General features: G+C 31.4%; 3 protein-coding genes across 4 annotated transcripts; 1 reads left to right on the forward strand and 2 right to left on the reverse strand.

The window, feature by feature from the left end:
• Positions 1 to 28: 28 nt before the first annotated feature.
• Positions 29 to 11,525, reverse strand: LOC126669083 (plant intracellular Ras-group-related LRR protein 6). Its single transcript, XM_050362407.2, has 22 exons — positions 11,436 to 11,525; positions 11,169 to 11,257; positions 10,968 to 11,031; positions 10,644 to 10,780; positions 10,462 to 10,548; positions 10,280 to 10,355; positions 9,752 to 9,826; positions 9,543 to 9,612; positions 9,370 to 9,447; positions 9,219 to 9,279; positions 8,998 to 9,076; positions 8,508 to 8,598; positions 7,819 to 7,879; positions 7,665 to 7,732; positions 7,460 to 7,530; positions 4,416 to 4,553; positions 3,743 to 3,847; positions 2,807 to 2,931; positions 2,577 to 2,673; positions 2,197 to 2,271; positions 1,361 to 1,416; positions 29 to 372 (listed from the first exon to the last, which is right to left on the reverse strand). Exons 2-22 carry the CDS (start codon positions 11,231 to 11,233, stop codon positions 297 to 299), a joined length of 1,755 nt encoding a protein of 584 aa, XP_050218364.1. The 5' UTR covers positions 11,234 to 11,257; positions 11,436 to 11,525; the 3' UTR covers positions 29 to 296.
• LOC126669089 (nuclear/nucleolar GTPase 2-like) lies at positions 11,500 to 11,959 on the forward strand. Its single transcript, XM_050362416.2, has 2 exons — positions 11,500 to 11,740; positions 11,823 to 11,959. Exons 1-2 carry the CDS (start codon positions 11,500 to 11,502, stop codon positions 11,945 to 11,947), a joined length of 366 nt encoding a protein of 121 aa, XP_050218373.1. The 3' UTR covers positions 11,948 to 11,959.
• Positions 11,960 to 16,797: 4,838 nt separating this feature from the next.
• On the reverse strand, positions 16,798 to 18,248 carry LOC126669087 (non-specific lipid transfer protein GPI-anchored 14-like). Of its 2 annotated transcripts, none has more exons than XM_050362411.2 (3): positions 17,855 to 18,248; positions 17,362 to 17,463; positions 16,798 to 17,003 (listed from the first exon to the last, which is right to left on the reverse strand). In XM_050362411.2, exons 1-3 carry the CDS (start codon positions 18,180 to 18,182, stop codon positions 16,855 to 16,857), a joined length of 579 nt encoding a protein of 192 aa, XP_050218368.1. In that variant the 5' UTR covers positions 18,183 to 18,248; the 3' UTR covers positions 16,798 to 16,854. The 2 variants fall into 2 exon arrangements, with proteins under 2 accessions (XP_050218368.1, XP_050218371.1); XM_050362414.2 differs by having other exon boundaries at positions 16,798 to 17,000; positions 17,855 to 18,238.
• Between the last annotated feature and the right edge of the window lie 1,417 nt (positions 18,249 to 19,665).

A 19,665-nucleotide genomic window follows, 5' to 3' on the forward strand; every position in this document is an offset into this window, starting at 1 on the left:
TATTTACAGATAGTTGCATTACTCGTACTGCACTCTGAATCTGATATTGCATTCTATTGTATATCATTCAAGCAAAAAGCTGCATAATGCAAAACAGCAAGTGTAGTCTTGCATACGTGTATGTTACAAATGTGTTACACTCGGAATTACAAGCACAAAGTTTTTTCAACTTCAGGCTTTCACATACAATACAAAATAACAACAACAACAACAATAATAATTATTATAACAACAACAGTAACAATAATAATAAAACTGAGGAAGAAAACAGAACAGGCGAGTAAAAGTGTAATAGACTACTGCTCGGGAAGTTTGTCTTTCAAATAACTAAGAACAGCTTTTGTTCCTCTGTCCAGAATTGTCCTTCGGATGCTGTAGAAAAGAAGATTTCTAATTGTTACAGGTTGGTGACTCAATTTCTCATGGAAGAGAAACTTTAATTGACGAAGATAAAAAGGAGAATAAAGCAGCTTTACACATTTAATCTTTAAATAGATTCTTATCTTTCTGTTTTTCTTGGCCAGCTATGGCCGTTTCATTCCAAGAAAAGAGTGATCTCTCATGCATGTTGCTAAACACTCGATCCATACAAAAGTTTAAACTTTTAGACGAGATCCCAACTATGATTTTATCATCTCCAATTCATTCCCACACACGAATGTCCATTAGAATGTAAGTGTGAACAAATGAAGGTCCAACTTATCTTGTGTTTAAATATTTAATTTACAAAATGAGACTTCGCTAGACCTTTCGATCATAGAGACTATGATACCATATCAAATAACCAAGGATTTAAAATTTTAGATGAACTCTAACTATCCCTTACATCGATAATGTTGACCACTCTAGTGTTAAAAAAAATAGAACGTGCATGAAAAGCATTTTTAGGTATAACTGCTTTATTACAAAAAGTATATGCCTAAACTTGTTATAGATAATGCATATTATGCTAAACATGATAAAATTAAATAGTAAACATGCAATTGCTCATTTAGTATATGCCTAAACTTGTAATAGATAATGCATATTACGCTAAACATGAAAAGCATTTTTATAGGTATAACTGCTTTATTACAAAAAGTATATGCCTAAACTTGTTATTGATAATGCATATTACGCTGAACATGATAAAATTAAATAGAAAAAATGCAGATTATGCTGAGCTTGAAAATATTAAAATAGTAAAAATGCAGATTCTGCTAAACTTGATAAGATTATAATTGTGAAAATGCGTAAAGGCTTCGGAACTTCCTCCTCGGTTAGCCAATTACTAAATGGACTTGGTTCATGAAAAGTAAAATATGTCTAGCAATCAAATTTGCTCAAGTTAGCCCAAATTCGTAGTTAAAGATAGTTATACCTTCTCAATGGATTTCCATCAAGTCTCAAGGCCTGTAAGCTTGGTTCAAGCAAGCCCTGAAACACAAAAATCAGAAATAAATAGATGTTTTTATCTCAGAATAAATACCTCAAAATTCTGACCATCATTATGCAAGTTATAATGTCAAAAAGTAACTATAAAGCAAATGGTACAGGCTGCCATGACAAAAGTTGTGAGACATAATTCATGCACTTCTTAAAAGGTTTAATGTAACTTCACCAACTTTACACGTTTTCTCATTTTAATCACATAGTTTAAATTTTCTCATTTTCATGCACGAACTACCACTTTTTCTCAAATTCATGGACGATGCTGAGGTGTCACGGCTCCATTGGTATAATTCGCTGAGGTGGAGGTCATTTTACACCAATAAATAAGTGTCACCTCAGCACCGTGCATGAATTTGAGAAAAAGTGGTAGTTCGTGCATGAAAATGAGAAAATTTAAACTGTGTGATTAAAATGAAAAAACGTGTAAAGTTCGTGATTTTTTTGACATTAACCCTTCTTAAAATGGTCCATAACATTATAATTGAGCGGCCATAGACGAACAATTGCTTCTCAATCAAGAATTCCTTTTGAAATTCTCTAGTGAGTCATAATTTATTTTTCCATAGCTAGACTCAATTTTCAACTAATCCTAGGTAAGGTGTCGATTAAGAAGGTAAAAGATTATTCGGCAAAATAGTTCCTTTAAAAAAGTTGAGTTACACCCTTCCTTTAATCCTTATTTCTTTTTGGTTCAGGAGCTAGAGCTTCAGATTTCAAACCTCAACTTTTATAGTGAAGATATAGCAAATGACTTTGTACACTAACCAGCTCTGGCGGAAGTGCTGAAATATTATTGTCAGACAGATCAAGCTCGGAAAGAGAGGAAAGATCTTTGAAACCCTGCATGGAAAATTAACACACAGTCAAGATTTGTTAGCAGGCAAAGCATAAAAGTAAAAAATAAAATATTTTCTTGCTTCTCCAAGTAAAAAAGGCGAACATCTATTCAACAAACCATCAAGATAATTTTCAAATTGGCTGTAAAAATAAAAAGAAAAATAGGCAGAAAACATATGCTAAAACCATCTTATATCTATCAACAAAAAGGAATGGCCCTTGCCGACACTATCAAATTCTTAATCAAGATTCAAGAAGTTACAGTTCCTTATGTTGAATATTTCTTTTCCAGCAAACAAAATTATTACCACAGGAATTGATTGCAGACAATTTCGGCTCACATCAAGGATACGAAGTTGTTGTAGGCTCAAAATATCTGATGTTACTTCGTGCAGTTGAACATGTCTGTAAAGTTAATACAAAACTAAGACAAACAGAATAGATAAGAGAATTACATGAAGTATAAATACATGGCCGGCATATGGTAATACTGTAAATATGTATGCATGTTCCAGTCATAGTTTCCAAGTTAACTGACCTTAGGTACAGCTCCTGCAAATGAGGCAACCTGGAAAAAGCTGGTAGCTCGCGAACTGAAGCTGGATTACCACTAAGATCCAATATCTGAAGCTTTGGGACTGCTTCAAATCCATCAGAAGGAATCTACAGGTCATGTAGAATAAATTGGTACTCCAAAGACAATTTATGAGAGTAAGCATAAAAGAGAAACACAAAAGTAAATTTCTAATTAGACAGGTGAAGCATATGGACCAAGTAGAAAGGGTAACCAGATCATACTAATTGTTAGATTCCATCTTAAAACCAATTGGTTTTAAGATGGAATCTAACATGAATCAAAGCAAGCATAGTAGCCCATTAAAACATATGCAAAAGGAGAAGTATACACATAGGGTTGAACGACATCATCATTATAACATAAAAAGTCTTGTATTATGTAAATTTTGACAAGAGAAAAAGGGGACAAGGGATTAACTTCAAGAACTTTTTCTGACATTGAACTTTTTTATCCAATGCACAGACAAGTTCAATTTTGACTGAGACTCAAAGTTGTTTTAGACCAACAGATCAGATTTACATATGCTGGTTTACATTTCTGTTAGTTGCTTTTGAATCAGAATATCATAGTTTCCCTTATATGTAATTAACTATTTTTTTCCATTAAAAATACACCTTTTAGCATTTAAAATGTCTATACTAAACTGTTGTCCATAGGAATTAAAATGACTCATTTCTAGTATCTTTTAGTTTAGATTTTTGGATTGCATAGTAAGTTCTTGTATTCTCCCTCTCTAAGTAACAAAGAAAAACCCTATTACTACTTGATTCCTGTCATTTAATACTATTACGTGTTGAGAAAATTTAGACTTAATGCACAAACAGGAAGCTTTAAAAAGTATCAATCAATAATCTTATTTCCTAGCACAATAAGAATCATAAATCAAGTCTGTTTTACCTGTCTGAGTGGATTACTGTCCAGCTTCAAACACGAAAGATTAGGAAGTAATTTCAGAACTGCCCCAGGCCACTCCTGGATCTTGTTCTTTGATAAAATCAATGTCTGCAGATTTGTATACAAATTTAGGAGTCATTGGAAGCTCACACAGGTTTGCTTAACAGAATATATATGACACTCTTGTTGACCACATAAAGTTATCGCTTATCAGATAGATAACAAATCTAAGTAAAAGTCAAAATGAAACAGATTAGTTGCAGGAATTGTATTAGCTGCATCATGAACTCATTTTTTGGTCACACAAAACATTCATGGATCCCTAGTAAAATGGCCAATGACACCCAGCTCATGGTATATGAAAAATGCAATTTCCATATTACCAGAAAAAGGTCGCCAATCAATTGATGTCAAGAAAAAAGAATACAAAGTAGATTAGCTCTAGTGGTGATCAATAGGTTCGCATTAATTGATCCTGCAAGCTCAGGATGCATGTATCTGTCTAAATAAATTAGTTTCAGTATCAAATTTGTGAACTTAGCCTAACATCATCAGAAAGATTAAAAAAACATGAAATAACACAAAAATGAACTGGCTAGGAAACCGACATCGCAACACTATAATAAAAACAAAAAATTGAGTTTTCACTAAAACCTAGTATGACAGAAATTTTTACCTGGAGAGAAATACAAGAAGATAATTCCACTGGCAGTTCTTGGATAGAATTTCTAGAAAGATCAACTTTTACAATTTCACTTGATTCCCACACTTGTGATGGGACAGCACTTAAATCCAGACCTGCTAACGACAGTTCCTGAAATTCCAACATTGAAAAATGCATTCAGATGAAAAACAAATACTGAACAATTTGGTTAAACTTTGTGTTAGGACTGCATATAATCATTAATTCAGGAATATTTAAAATAGAGCAAGCCAGCTTAGCAGGGTAATATTGCTTCCTATAAAGACCAATGACCTGAGGCTGAAATTCACTCAAATGTAGGATTTTGAATTTTAGGGGAAGAGAAGGCTACTACATTGTGCATGCATGATATATGTTGTTCCACATCTCATATGCGGAATGGTGGAATTCAACAATGACAACCTATATTGCTCGAAAATGGAAACACTACAATAACTAACTCAGATTGAAAACAGAAAAACAACATTTTTTTTACAAGTATAGATTGCAATTAACGAGTTTCGGAATTTCTGACTTATTTCTGAAAATAAAAATGAAATGCTATAACATAAGAAGCCTGGAGAAGTTTTCATGCAACATAGATGTCAACAGGCAAAAGACAAGTTTACAAACCGTCAATGCTTGCTTCACATATTTTAAGAACATTGCTTGTAGTTGTTGTTAAATTGAGCATGTCCTAGCGAGACCCTAAGCCGTGTTCTTATCATCACTTAACCATAACAGGCATATGAAACAACAATGGTTGGGCTTCAATTTATTTGCCATTTGGACAACAAAGAAATGCATAGATTTCAAAGTGATTTTGTATTTATCTCAGCCAAAACTTAGTTAAGCCTATAAATTTTCCACACAGCTAAAGTCCAACTATCTCTTCAAAACTTGTAATACTATATGCCAGATCAAAATTCAAGTGGAATGCAATCTAGGAATTATGTATCCACGTGTTGAGAACAAAACTTCCAGAAACTAGAGAGATCAAAATCAAAATCTAGGCATATACTAATACAGGGTGGCCCTTGAATCTTCATTTTATGCTCATGTTCATACTACCGGTCTTTTGCTACTCCTACAAGTTATATCTTAGCAAATCTTATCCTTAGATCCTCACGCATGATTTATCATTTAAAAAAGTTTTCTAGCGAATTAAGCCAATCACTATATATGACGAAATCCTTATTACTATAACAAGGAACGTCAACTTTAAACTTTTGACTAATATCTTCGGCTATATCTTGTTCTTGATAGTGTTCTCCAATATTCCTTAGTATAATTAGAAGGGATGGATCATAATCTCTTGCAGCTACTCTTCCTTGATCCCCTTGGCCAATGACTAAGATAGCTTGATTGTTCATATTTGGAAGTGTTCAAAGTATTTTTTGCATATTAGTTTCTAGCACAACCAATGGTCAATGTTATTTCACCAATTCTAACCTCATTATTTGTTTATGTGGCAGTAAATTTGTATAGGAAAGTGTCAAATTTTGAACTTAATTCACCGTTGGTTACCATATTGCAGAAAATTGCTCAATGACTTCAAAGATCTAAAGAGATGTCAAAATGGATCACGAGAAGAACATGATTTGCCTAACACGGAGAATTAGCAGGTTAGGATTAAGGTTTAGAGTGTGCACATCAAAAACAGATCATATTGCAGATAATTGATTATATGTTTGGGTCATAATACACGAAATGATTTGTCTAACAAAGAAAATTAATGGGTTGGGGTTTAGATTTACCGTGTTTGTGTCATAAATGAGTTGATCCATTTATGAGATGACTTAAAGCATGCCATGTCTCGGGTTGACATGCGAACTCATTTAATTTTTAATATTGTGTTATCCAGATCCAACATATAATCAACCCGCATCATTTCTCAATATTTTAAAAACTAATTAATGTGCATAATCTATATATAATTCACTTGACCAAATTTATCACAATTGTATCTAGTTAATTAAATATATTACAGATATTGTGTTTGTATGATTTTATCCATTCAAATAAAATGTTAAATTTGTTGTGTCAGTATAACTCGTATTAGACCCATTTCAATAAATTGCTAAACGTATTGCTTTTATAATATCCATATTCAACTCATTTAATAAAATGAGTTACATGTATTGACACGTATGATCCGTTTAAGTTCCATATCATATTCGGGTTGACGAGATTAATAAAATGGGTTGTTTCGTGTTGACCTTAATCATATTGTTTGAGTGAATCGACATGACTCGTTAATCCAATTTGATACCCATAAATCTAACTTACTTTGATACAAAATTAGTGTAAGACAAATTTGAACAACATGTTTTACGTATGTTTGAGTAGAAAACAACAATGCAGATATCTTGAGTATGATTTCAGGACTGGAATTTAAGGAAAAACAAAGAAAAAGTTGATAGTATCCTTTGAATCACAGTTGGGTTCAGAAATCACACGTAGAAAAAAAAATCAAATCAGCACAATTCTAATTGCAGAAATTTTTCAAGTTTATCAAACTTAAATTTGATAATTTACTTTTAAAGTTTATCAAACTCAAATTTGATAATTTTACTTTCAACTTTTATCAAACTCAGATTTGATAATTTACTTGATACAAGTCTAAGTATAAATAAAGAAATAATTTTACAAACCTAAGGACTTGTAAGACTACTCCAAATTCATGTTGGAACTTGAACTCTAAAACAAAACAAATAATAAATGTAATATTAATCTATAACGATTATGAATATTACTTGGCGATCGATTAAAAACTCCTAAAAATGATAGATTAATGTGATTTTCTGAGAATTAAAAAATTGCCAAAATACCTCTGACCTAATATATCTGAATTTATGCAACAAAAACACATTTTCTAACTTGATTAACTTCCAAATAAAAAATTAATTGAAAATCCTTAATTCCTTAACGAAGAATGAAATTTCTAATTTCAGAATTCTTGTTCCACACCAAAGTATAAGTAAGCATTAGGAAGAACATGCCAAAGGCTAAGTTGAAATGAATGAAATTACGGGTACCTTTGAACTGATGGATAATCGTGATGCCATGGCAATAACATCTGCTTTTGGGGGAGTAGTAGCTTTAAAATCTACAGGGCAAGTTGGCAGTGAGTGCAAATTTGGAACTCTAAAAACAATATAAGAGAACGAAAAACAGAACACTGTAGAAAGCAATAAACTATATATGAATTGATTTTGTCCATGGGTGACAAGACAAGCTGACCTTCATTTCCAGAAAGTCTACTTTGTAGAAACTTCAATAAAGCAGGGGTAGGTCCAGAAACCAATGAGCTGGAAGACAAAACAGAAATATCATGTGACTAACTTGAATAATCGAGAATAAGACATCCACAACAGACCAGTTTCATGCCCCAAACCTTCGTATAGTTCGTAAAGGATTGCCAATAAGCAGCAATTTTCTCAAAGTTGCCATCTTGCCTGGACAAATCAATGGCATAGGTACCATTATAAAGCGAAGAGATTGAAAGAAAGAAACTCAGATAAAAGAAGAAAGATAGACCAATAGATGACAGGTAATATATGCATCTTTAACGCATAACTTAACATGAGAAACAGTATAAAAGAAAGGTCAATGAAGTTAAATTTGTGTGTCACATTCCCTTTCTAAGCCATTCTAATCCGTCCATTAAAACAGACACTAGAATAATGACCAAAGGGTCAATGCGCCTCCTAAACTTGTGACACGGGATCATCTAACCCAATATATACTTTTTTGAACAACTAACCCCAAAACTCTTCATTTTTGGGTCAAATAACCCCATAATTTATATTTTTATTTTAAAAAATGGATTTAGAATAATTATATTATAATAATTAAGAAAGTATCTATTTAATTTTTTGCATCTATCACCTCCGATTTGTATTTTACGTGTTCTAAAAATACAATTATGGGGTTATTTGACCCAAAAATGAAAACTTTTGGGGTTAGTTGCTCAAAAAAGTATAAATTGGGTTAGATGACCTTGTGTCACAAGTTTAGGGGGAGCCCTGACCCTTTGTTCTTAGAATAATCTCACAGTACCGACATAAAATTTGATAACCTTACCGATCTCTAAGGGCAATCCACTCAATGAATTATTTGAAAGATCCAGGACTGAAAGATGTAGTTTGCATCCCTCTGCTGGAAACTCTTTTAACTGCACGTGTATAAACTAATTAGCACATAATGCAGCATTGAAAGGGATCTCTCTGCATCAATTCTTTTGATAAATCTCTGCAAGTAGCACTATTTTAAAACGTTTTCGGCACAAACCAATTCATATAGAACATCAAATAAGCATTTATAAATGGCTGGTGTAGCTAAATCTTTCATGCAATTGTTTTGAATTGTAAAATACTATATACAATTATATAGGCACCATACACTTAATACAGATTCATTAATTTTGAAGCGAAAGCACTTCCAGTCAAGAAAGCTGAATCAAAGTGATCATAATAAATAGAGCATTGTACTCGGCCATCCTAACCTGTCTCAACATCCAAAGCTAGGACGCAGGCATTTGTACTAAATTTGAATAGAAAGTAACCAAATATACCTGATTTGAATGAAGATCTAGAGTTACTAATTGGGAAACTTCCCCAATCTCTGCAGGTAAAGTAGACAGTGAATTGTTCCTGAAAATTTGAGGTCACAAATGCCGAATAAAAATCAAAGTCTGAAATTCTGAATAGTTAAAGAGAAAATCTACTTTCTCCCAACACCCCTAATAACTCTAATGCATACCCTAAAAAGGCTAAAAATGGATGAGAAGATTACCCTATATAGAATTCCAAAAGGGAGCAGCAACCCTTTATCGAAGGCGGGATAGATGAAATTCCTACAAAAATCAGATACATGCAACTCAGTAGGAGAAGAGAGAAAAATATTGGAAATGTTGTTTGAGGGAGTCCTAGGTTAATTCACTAACTATTTTGATGTAAGTCGAGACGAATTAGTCGTGAAAGGCTCCCAAAGTTATCTGGTATCCCAGTCATCAAGTTTTTTGCTGAAAAGATCAAACAATAAAAGCATTTTGAAAATTCTATATTTACGAAGATTCAAGTTATTTTCAGAAAATAATGAAAGAATGCAAATAGTTACATGCATTAAGTTCTTTAAGCATAGTCCACGATTCCATCAAATTCCCAGAAAAAGCTTGTAACTTGTTACCCTACCAATTGATAAGAGATTCATCAAGATTAAAGGAGATATCTATCAGAGTACATTATACATACTTTGAACTCCAAATTCATGTGAAAAGAAGCAAAAGAGAGAACATTTAGTTTAAAATGACAAACAGATGCTAATACCTCCACATCCACTTTTGTCAATTTTGAACATTTTGCTAGATCTTCAGGCAAGCTGGCAATTAAATTTTTTGATGCCTAGAGGAAAAGTTGCACACACGAGCTTAGTCAGAAGATTAAGCACAATCAAAATTAACATAAAAGAAAATGAAATGTTTGATTTCATGCAAAAGAAGAATTAAGTATTATAAGTTGTGTAGATTAGATTTCAAACAAGCCCCGGGATTACTTATAGTTCTTAAGAGATTCTATGAACATCAAAATCTTTGCCGATTTACCAAATAATATATCTGTTTAATTTTTTTATTAAGAAGTCCTTGTTGGACAACTTGCATTTTTTTATTCTATTATAGCAATAATAATCTACTTTTTTCTTTTCCAAGGAAATGAAAGGATTACAGAGAATATAATCAATTTCTCCACAGATATTAATTGTGTTAAGTGCATGGATAGAAGAATTACAAACAATGATAGTCCATCAACAATCAGAAATTCAAATCGTTTTAAGAATAATCAAGTAAAAACATTAACCTTCAATTCAGATAAATCCAAACATCTTCCAAGCGAACTCGGTAGTTCCTTAAGCTTATTACCCGAACAATCAAACCTGAAAGAACACGCTCCAGAGTGAGAAATCACACAAAACATAAAAATTTCAAATTTTAGAGACTAAAAGTTCAAACAAAAAGATGAAGTGTGTAACACAAGCCTACCTGACAAGAGCAGTTGCAGATCCGATTTCGTCAGGAACTTTCAGTATCATATTAAATGACACATCTAACGATTTAAGCATAGACAGCCTATCAACACAAATTTTAAAAAAAATCCACAATCAACATCAATCAAATAAAATTAAGAACACAAAAAACGAAACAAAAACGGAAAAAAGACTCACTCTCCAACAGCAGTAGGAAGAGCTGTGAGTTTATTATTACTGACATTTAAAACAGTAAGCTGAGATAGAAGTCTCAAATCTTCCTTTAATGACTCAATGTTATTATGAGCCAATATTAACTTTTGCAGCTCAACCGCCTAATAACCATTAAAACAACAATCAATCAATCAAATTTTACAAATTCACAGCAATAAGATTGTCGACAATTCAATCCAATTGCAAACTTTCACTAATTTGAACCAAATTTAAAATTTTCATAATAACAAGATTGTCAAAAATTCAATCTAATTGCAAATGTTCACTAATTTGAATTAATTTTTTTACCTCCCACCACTTATCACCGTCTCCGGCCGCATCCGTAATTTTATAAACCTCATCTGGTACATCACTGAACATCCAAAAAATTCAATCAATCAATCAATCAAGAAACAATAATTAATCACTAATTAAACTGTATTAAATCAATTTATTTGAACAATGTGACAATTAATTAACCAAATTTTAGAGTTAAAAAGATGAATTTACCTTAGAGAGCGATTAGAGAGATTAAGAGAACCGGAAGTTCTCGCGGCTTTCAGAATTCGATCCATAATCCCACATCTGCTTCAATTTTTCTGTAAAAATGAACAGAAGTTAGAGACGATGTTAAAACCGCTTAACCAAACCAAACCGAATTAAAATTCGGTCCGGTTTCCGGTCACTAATTTAACCGAGTCGATTTCGAGTTTCGGTTCGGTTATGAAAACAAATAATTGAACCGAACCGAAAATAATACTATATATAAAACCTGACCTAAAAAAACAAACGCCGGTCTCCTCTTCACGTAATCTCCTACGCAGCAAATTAGGGCATCATAATGGGGAAGAAGAAGACGGAGAAAAAACGGAGCGTGTCCATGAAGCCAAAGCACTCGCTCGACACCAACCGTTTCAACGCAAAAACTAACAAAAACAACAAGCGTAGCGCCGCTACTGTGCGGCGGTTAAAGATGTACAACAGCAAGGCGAAGCGTAACAGTCGAGGCAAGATTATCAAGTATGAATTACAATCCAAGAATCTTCCTGATACGAGAATTCAACCTGATCGGGGATGGTTTGGTACGTTCTTTTGTACGATTAATATTTATTTCTGATTATCATTATTCATACGTAATTATTTATTGATTTTTTGATATTGTAGGGAATTCAAGAGTTGTGGATCAGAAGAAACTGGAGTTTTTTCGTGAAGAGATTGAAAAGGAGATGTCTAATAAGTATAATGTGATCGTGAATAAGAACAAGGTGTTTTTCTCTCTAATCAAATAGAATAATTATTAATTCTTGTGCTTTTAGTTTTAGTAATTGCTCAAAAGGATCAAATTGACATGATTTTGTTTGTTAATCACATCGTTGTGATTTCAATATTTTTCAAAGAATAATTACCCTTCTTGTTAATCACATTGTATTTACATCATATTTGCTGGTAAAACCCTTATGCACTCGTACTGTTAAAACGATTTTAATCTGTTTTAGTCTATAATTGTTTTGTTTTTTCATAAATTTTGTTTTTATAATATACAAAAATTGTAATAAAATAAAATAAATGATAATAGCATTTATCTATTTATCCTCGTAATATTTTTTAGTATAATTTATGCAGAATATTATTCTCTCATGATTGATATATGTATTTTTTTAACGGACCCTTTTGAATCGGTGTGTAGATGTAGAAAGTGTTTATACTAAAATTAAAAGGATTACTTGCAAATATGTCCATTACGATTCACATGAAAAGGTATCATCTTTAAGTTTTTTTAATTTTCAACTTTGCAATTATACTCCTTGCTACGTTGTGCTACATTGTTAACGTGGACCTCATGCCATGCCATATGTTTCTAATTTTGTTGACTTTTTTTTTAATTATTTTAAAACAATTTTTTATCAATAAAACTAACCTGCTAACTGAAATTTCTCAACCACCTATCATCGTAAATGATTAAATTTAGGCTGAATACATAGTTTGACCCTTGAACTTGTACCCTTTTACCCATCTAACCTCCAAACTTAACGTCTCACCTATCGAACCCCTGAACTTGTTAAATAACCCAATTTGATCCCCGAACTTGATAAATACGTAAACATTTAACCCCTCCGTACACAATTTCTTCTAGAATGTTTCAAGTGACAGGTGGGCACGAAGGGTTCAATACTTACATATTTGTCAAGTTCAGGGGTTAAATCGAATTATTTAACAACTTCAGAGGTTCGATAGGTGAAACGTTAAATTTAGAGGTTAGATGGATAAAAGGGTAAAAATTCAGGGGTCAAATTATATATTAAGCCATTAAATTTACATAAATTAATTATCAAAATAATAAAACAATTCAATAATTCTTCTTATCTGCAGCCTCTTTTATTTCCACCACCTAACGTTTGCTAACATAACTGTTCAATTTTCTAATATGATTTGCGGCTAATATAGTCGGACTGTTAATCTTCCATTTAATTTGAAATTTTTTATTTATTCATCTAACCAGATGCACTTTATATTGAATTGTGACTAGTATAGGATCTAGACATGTAATTTTGAGGGGGCCAACTTTAATAAAGCTAATACTTTTTAGGTCAAATGTCATAAAAAGGCCGGATCTTTTATAAAAGTTCACAAAAGTCCTGACCTTTCAATTTTGTCGATTTTGGTCAAAAATTGATTATTTGGTTTCAATTGTAACCAACTCTCAATTTGATTTCAATTTACATATGTGGCGCCTAATTGACATGAACATATATTGAAAGGTCATGACTTTTGTGAAACCAAATAATCAATTTTTGGTCAAAATCGACAAAATTGAAAGGTCGGGACTTTTGTGAAACCAAATAATCAGTTTTTGGTCAAAATCGACAAAATTGAAACGTCGGTACTTTTGTGAAATTTTTGTAAAAGGTTTTGCCTTTTTACGATATTTGGCCTACTTTTTATAGCATATTTTACTTATAAATGGTATTAAAATTTTCTATTGAATTTATTTTAAGTTAAAAATAGAATAAAATAAAATAAAATTTAATATAAACTTAATTTTAAAACGGGAATGAGACTTTCTAAAATAGAATGGAAAATATCTAAACGGAACAAAAAATTAATATTCAAATCAGCAGGTTTATATTATAAGGAAATATTTGAAATATTAATTCAAAAATAAAAATCCATAAATACGTTTATAAAAACAATAGGAGTCACCTATTTTTTTTAGGGAAAAGGGTCATCTATGCCCCTAAGGTTTGTCTACAAAATCAAATGAGCCTTTAACGTCCGGAAAGGTTCCAATATGCCCCCAACGTTTTAAAAAGTGAACAACAAGCCCCTAATTGTGACTTATAAGTGAGACGTTGGGGGCATGGTTGTCAAATTAGGGGCCTGATTGTTCAATTTTTAAGACGTTAGGGGCATATTTGAACCTTTCCGAACGTTGAGGGCTTACTTGATCCTCGAGTCAAACGTTAGGGGCATAATTGACCCTTTTCCCTTCTTTTTTTAGGTGTTCTTCCACCTGTTAAAATTTTAGACCTTTACAAATACAAGTCATGACCTTAATTAATTTAGGGGTTTACTATTCGCCGCCCCAAATTACTACCCACCGCCCAAGTTTTGACTGAAATGCCCCTAACATAATTTCAATTCAAAAATAAAAAAACAAAAATCCTCTCAACTCAAAAATCTCTCAAACTCAACCTAAAATCCCGACGATAACCGGAGCCGATTTATGTCGCAATCAACGGAAAATAAAAGACGGGAACCTCGGGTAATTAATTTTTTTCGTTTTTAACTGTTTTAATAAAAAAGAAATTTTTTTTATTTTTTTTAAGGGCCATCGCCCGGCGATGGCGATGGCCCTGTGCACCATCGCCTGACGATGGCGATGGTGCACAGGGACAATCGTCCCCGAGGGACGATTGTCCCAGTGGACCATTGTCCATGAGGGACGATGGTCCCAGTGGACCATCGTCATCTTCTGGCGATGGTCCACTGGGACCATCGTCATCTTCTGGCGATGGTCCACTGGGACCATCGTCTTCCTGGGACGATTGTCCACTGGGACAATCGTCCCCCGAGGACGATGGTCCACTGGGACAATCGTCCCCGAGGGACGATTGTCCCAGTGCACCATCGCCATCGCCAGGCGATGGTGCACAGGTCCATCGCCATCGCCGGGCGATGCCCTTTAAAAAAAATAAAAAAAAATTAAAAAAATTAAAAAAATAAATAAATAAAAACCGATTATTTACCGGAAGTTCCGTCTTTTATTGTTAGTCGATTTTGACATTTTTATTGTAAATTCACTCGGATATTCGTTGGGTTTTTAATTGAATTGAGAGAATTGAATATTTAAAAAAAAAAACTGAAAATGGCTTAGGGGTATTTTGGTAAAAAGTTGGGCGGTGGGTAGTAATTTGGGGCGGTAAATAGTAGTCCACTTAATTTATCAGAAATGACTAGTCCATAAATTTCTTATATTTTTGTTTAAGGGTGTCATATCCCCCTCCTATCATAGTAACGTTCTGTCATTGATTGTAACAATCCTCTTTATTTACTCAACATCCTCAATTGCAGTAATTGGTAAGACTCGTCAAAGGCATAGCTACTGCTTCTCCAGCATATGAAATAATGATTTCTCCCTTGGTCATTTTATGACATAAATAAATTCAATTACCAAATAAGAAACATAAACAACAAATAAATAAGAATATTTCTTATACACAAAGTAATCAATGAGCAATTAAATAACAACTAATGAGCAACCAAAAAACAACTAATGAGCAACCCAAAACGAGCAACCAACAAGCAACCGAAAAATAGCCAAACAGAAATTAATGAGAAACAAATAAGCAACTAATGACTCAAAATCAACTATCGAATAATAAGAACTGAATTGGAAAATACAAATATATATATTTTTTTTTTCTAAAATTACATCCTATATATTGTTTGTTTTGAAATATATTATAAATATTTTCTTTTAATTTTTTAATTTTTTTTATTTATATCATTGATATGGAAAAAAATATTAATTAAATATTATATATATATATATATATGAATTTAAAAGAAAAAAACAAACTAAAGAGAATAAGATGTCTTAAATAATAAATACCTATATATACATGATAAATATTAAAATACATAAACTCTCGTAATTAAAATAACATTACTCCCTTCTCCCCATTAAAATAGGTCAAATTTCAATTTTTGGCGTCTCAAAATATAAGTCAAATTTTCATTTTAAATTTGTTAGTTGAGTTAAGATTTCAACTTTAGCCTTCATCAATTCAACCATCCATATTATATTTTGTTTATCATATAATAATCACCTAATTCAATATAAAAATTAAAATAATACTATTTAATCTTCTTATTTAATCCACAGTTTTTTTCCCATCCGACGTGGCGTTATAAGAGTGGATGTCTTAAAAATTGGTTTTTGAGATACACTTTTGAAAGAAAAAAAATTGGACGAATGAAATACTGCTACGTAAGTAGCGTTATAAAAGTTGGGTTCAAATGGTGGGTTATAAAGCATTTTTCTAAAAATTAATAGCAAACTTAATTTTTTAAAAATTATTTGTAATCTGAAAAGATAATTGGTGTTCTCAAAACATATAATTTAAACTATTTAAAATATCCAGATAATTAAATTGAAGATATAATAGAAAGTTAATTAAAGCTAACTAATTAAACTTATATTTTTTTAATTTCCGTACAAATTTAAGTTGGACTACTTTTATGGGACAGAGGGAGTATTTTTTAAATAAAAAATTAAAATAACAAATGTTTCATAATAAAAAGGCAAATACTTAAAATTAAATGTCAATATTTACAAAAGATAAAAATATATAGACTATTATAGATTAAATTTTATTTTAAAAAGCCAAATAAAATAATTAAATAATTAAAATAACAAGTGTTATCTTAAAATATAAGTGTCTAAAAATTAATAACAAATATCATCTTAAGGAGTTCGAACAAAGAAGAATGTTATATATATATGCAAACATAACTTGAAAAAGAAGCACACTGTCGCTTGTCAATAAGAAAGCTTACAAAGTATTTTTGCAATTAATTTGAAAAAAGAGGTAGGCTCTGTAATTTCTCAATAAAATGAGACAAAAATTCTCTGCTCTGAAATCATAAAACACAATTTTATTGATCGAAAAGTAAACCAAAATGAACAATATACTCATGTGATGCATTGGTAATTAGAAAACATAAATAGAGGAAATATAAAAATAAAGAATAAAATCCATCCTTTTCCATTGTTGCAGCCACTACTTGGGGGTTGTGCACTGTGTTCCTCGCTATTACCACTCGTCGGATTCCCTTCACCTGCTTTATTCACAATAATTAAATTAATTTGGTCCTTCATATGGAACAAAAATATTGTGTTTAATAGGCTTAATCGCAATATAAACTCAAACATTTGGTGAAATTCATAGGTATACAATTTTTATTAATTACAATATATTTTAATTTATTTATTTTAATTATAGCCAAACATGTTTAGATTTATTTCATTTTATTTGATCACAGTTGAAATAAATAAATGAATGAAAACTGACTTAATTAACTTGATCAATAATTTAATAAAATTCAATTTCTCGTTTAGAATTTTTTTATTGTACAAGGATTAAAGAATTTCACTCTAGACAAAAAAATACTGGAACTTTTGGATAAAAAATTAATTTACCATTGGGTCCGGGACTAGGTGCAAGGCTGCTGGCACTCTGATTATTGGCATGTGGATAGAAAACTTGAGCTTCTGGTGAAGTAGGATCCAAGTGCAGGAGGGCTGCATCAAAATTTTTTATACAAAAACAAACATAAATCATTATCTATACATTTTTAGATAGCCTCTGTTACCACATCATAGTCAATTATATTATTATATCAGCTGTATATACTTTTAATGAATGAAAATATATGATTTGTCACAGAAAATATTAACAATTTGAGAGGCTTACTTTTAACAAAAACGAAAATACATGGATTTAATTTAAAAAATTATTAATGTAAATAATGAATTAAAAAATTTACTCCAATTACATTACGCGTGCTTTATTTCTGTGACAGAGAAACCTAATCTACAAAATTAAAAGTGTAAAGACTCAATTTTGACAAACAAAAGCATAGGGACTCAGTTTAAAATCATAATAATGCAGGAACCTAAATATATATTTTACCAGGGCATTGAGAAACATTGGCAGTGGCATGACAAACAGAGGGGAGGGCTAAAGCAAGAGTAAGATTGATTTGAAGACCCAAATCAGGATCATCTCTATCCTTAATTACAACACACAAACATTTTTTGTTAGTTTTGAGCAGTTGGTTGAGACCATTGCAGCAATCTGGAGTTGGGGTTTTGGCATTTCCTCCCACATAAGGAAGACATGTAGCCAGCCCGACCAATTGCGCTGCGCATTCGTCTTTATCTTTATCGTCCCCGGCACCCGCTCCGCTCATAAACACCATGCTTAATATTAATAATGCTGCTCCAATTTTGCTACCCATTTCACCAATTTTATCTATTTTTTGCTAATCAAATGCCTCACTTATATATGCTCAACCTTTTCTTCTTATACTCCCTCCAAACTCATTATTACAACCATAACTTTTTCTATTCATTTCCACTTATTTCAGGATTACCTACTAATCTTGCTATATGTTATAATTTTTTTTATTTTTTTTAGAAGATTAAAATTATTATTTTTAAATATATTTAAGTTTTAATATTTTTCTATTAGATATTTAAAGTGTATATGATAAACTAATTTTTTGTAATAAAATTAAAAATATTTTTAAGAATAAAATAATAATTATTTATCATAATTTAGGGATAACATTAATTACCTTTCCTAATAAATATGCCAAAAAGGTGAGATGGATTAAAAATAGTGGTGATAGTGCGCGTTGGGGACAAAAAGTGAATCACTTTACCAACCCACTCAAGGCAACAACAATGATACCATTACACACACAGGTAGGATCGATTTTCTGATATCATTTTGCATTTTAATGACATCATCTTGCATTTTAATGACATCATCTTGCATTTTAATGACATCATGTATAAACAATAATTGGTAATCTGTGCTGCTCCATACAAATTAAAATTGGCAAATTGGAATTAATTAAGACACATAAATTAATAGATTTTATAATTTGTTAGTTATGAAATTTTAGGAATTTTTATTTAAGTTTATAAGTGTTTACACCAACTTAAAAGTTGAGTTCATAAGTATCAATGAAAATTTATAAATTTATCTAAAATTAAAAAAAAAATTCTATTTCAACACGAAAAACTTATAAAAATTACATTACGAATATTGCATTTTAAAGTTTTACTCTATGTATGTTTTCATTTACGATTTTATTTTGGGGTAATGTCATAAAAATTCACGAACATAATTTACACGTTTTTTCATTTTAATCATGCACTTTAAATTTTCTCATTTTCATACACGAACTACCACTTTTTCTCAAATTCATGCACGGTGCTGAGGTGTCACGGCTCCATTGGTGTAATTCGCTGAGGTGGAGGTCATTTTACACCAATGAATGAGTGCCACCTCAGCACCGTGTATGTTTTGGGAAAAAGTGGTAGTTCGTGTATGAAAATGAGAAAATTTAAATTTCGTGATTAAAATGAAAAAACGTGTAAAGTTCGGGATTTTTTTTTGACATTAACCCTTTTATTTTTGCGATCACCCACTTGTCATTTTCACTTACAATGAGATTTCTTTTTTTTCCTCTCAAATGTTATCTCTCTAAAAACTCCTCCTGAAACTCGTCTTCAAACTTGCGATTTTTTTAATTGACTTTATAAATTCTTACATTAAGATTTTATCCAACTAAGTTATTCACGTACAAATCTTTAAAACAGCTCGTTTCATCAAAAATCGTTTTTTCAAAAACAGAGATTTTTCAAAATAATTAACTGTATTTATCAAAAAAAATATTTTTCCTATCTTTTTAGAATCCAAGATAATAATAT

The sequence above is a fragment of the Mercurialis annua genome, linkage group LG2 (assembly GCF_937616625.2).
Source record: "Mercurialis annua linkage group LG2, ddMerAnnu1.2, whole genome shotgun sequence".
NCBI lineage: Eukaryota > Viridiplantae > Streptophyta > Magnoliopsida > Malpighiales > Euphorbiaceae > Mercurialis > Mercurialis annua.

What these genes read in the sequence shown, in the direction of transcription:
- LOC126669083 (XM_050362407.2), bottom strand. Translation starts at nt 11,233, where the DNA reads ATGGATCGAATTCTGAAAGCCGCGAGAACTTCCGGTTCTCTTAATCTC. An exon ending in TGGATTTATCTGAATTGAAG is followed by an intron (nt 9,827 to 10,279) that starts GTTAATGTTTTT and finishes CTTTTCCTCTAG; the next exon opens with GCATCAAAAAATTTAATTGC. An exon ending in TGACAAAAGTGGATGTGGAG is followed by an intron (nt 9,613 to 9,751) that starts GTATTAGCATCT and finishes ATCAATTGGTAG; the next exon opens with GGTAACAAGTTACAAGCTTT.
- LOC126669087 (XM_050362411.2), bottom strand. Translation starts at nt 18,182, where the DNA reads ATGGGTAGCAAAATTGGAGCAGCATTATTAATATTAAGCATGGTGTTT. An exon ending in CAATGTTTCTCAATGCCCTG is followed by an intron (nt 17,464 to 17,854) that starts GTAAAATATATA and finishes ATTTTGATGCAG; the next exon opens with CCCTCCTGCACTTGGATCCT. An exon ending in ACCTAGTCCCGGACCCAATG is followed by an intron (nt 17,004 to 17,361) that starts GTAAATTAATTT and finishes TTGTGAATAAAG; the next exon opens with CAGGTGAAGGGAATCCGACG.
- LOC126669089 (XM_050362416.2), top strand. Translation starts at nt 11,500, where the DNA reads ATGGGGAAGAAGAAGACGGAGAAAAAACGGAGCGTGTCCATGAAGCCA. An exon ending in ACCTGATCGGGGATGGTTTG is followed by an intron (nt 11,741 to 11,822) that starts GTACGTTCTTTT and finishes TTGATATTGTAG; the next exon opens with GGAATTCAAGAGTTGTGGAT.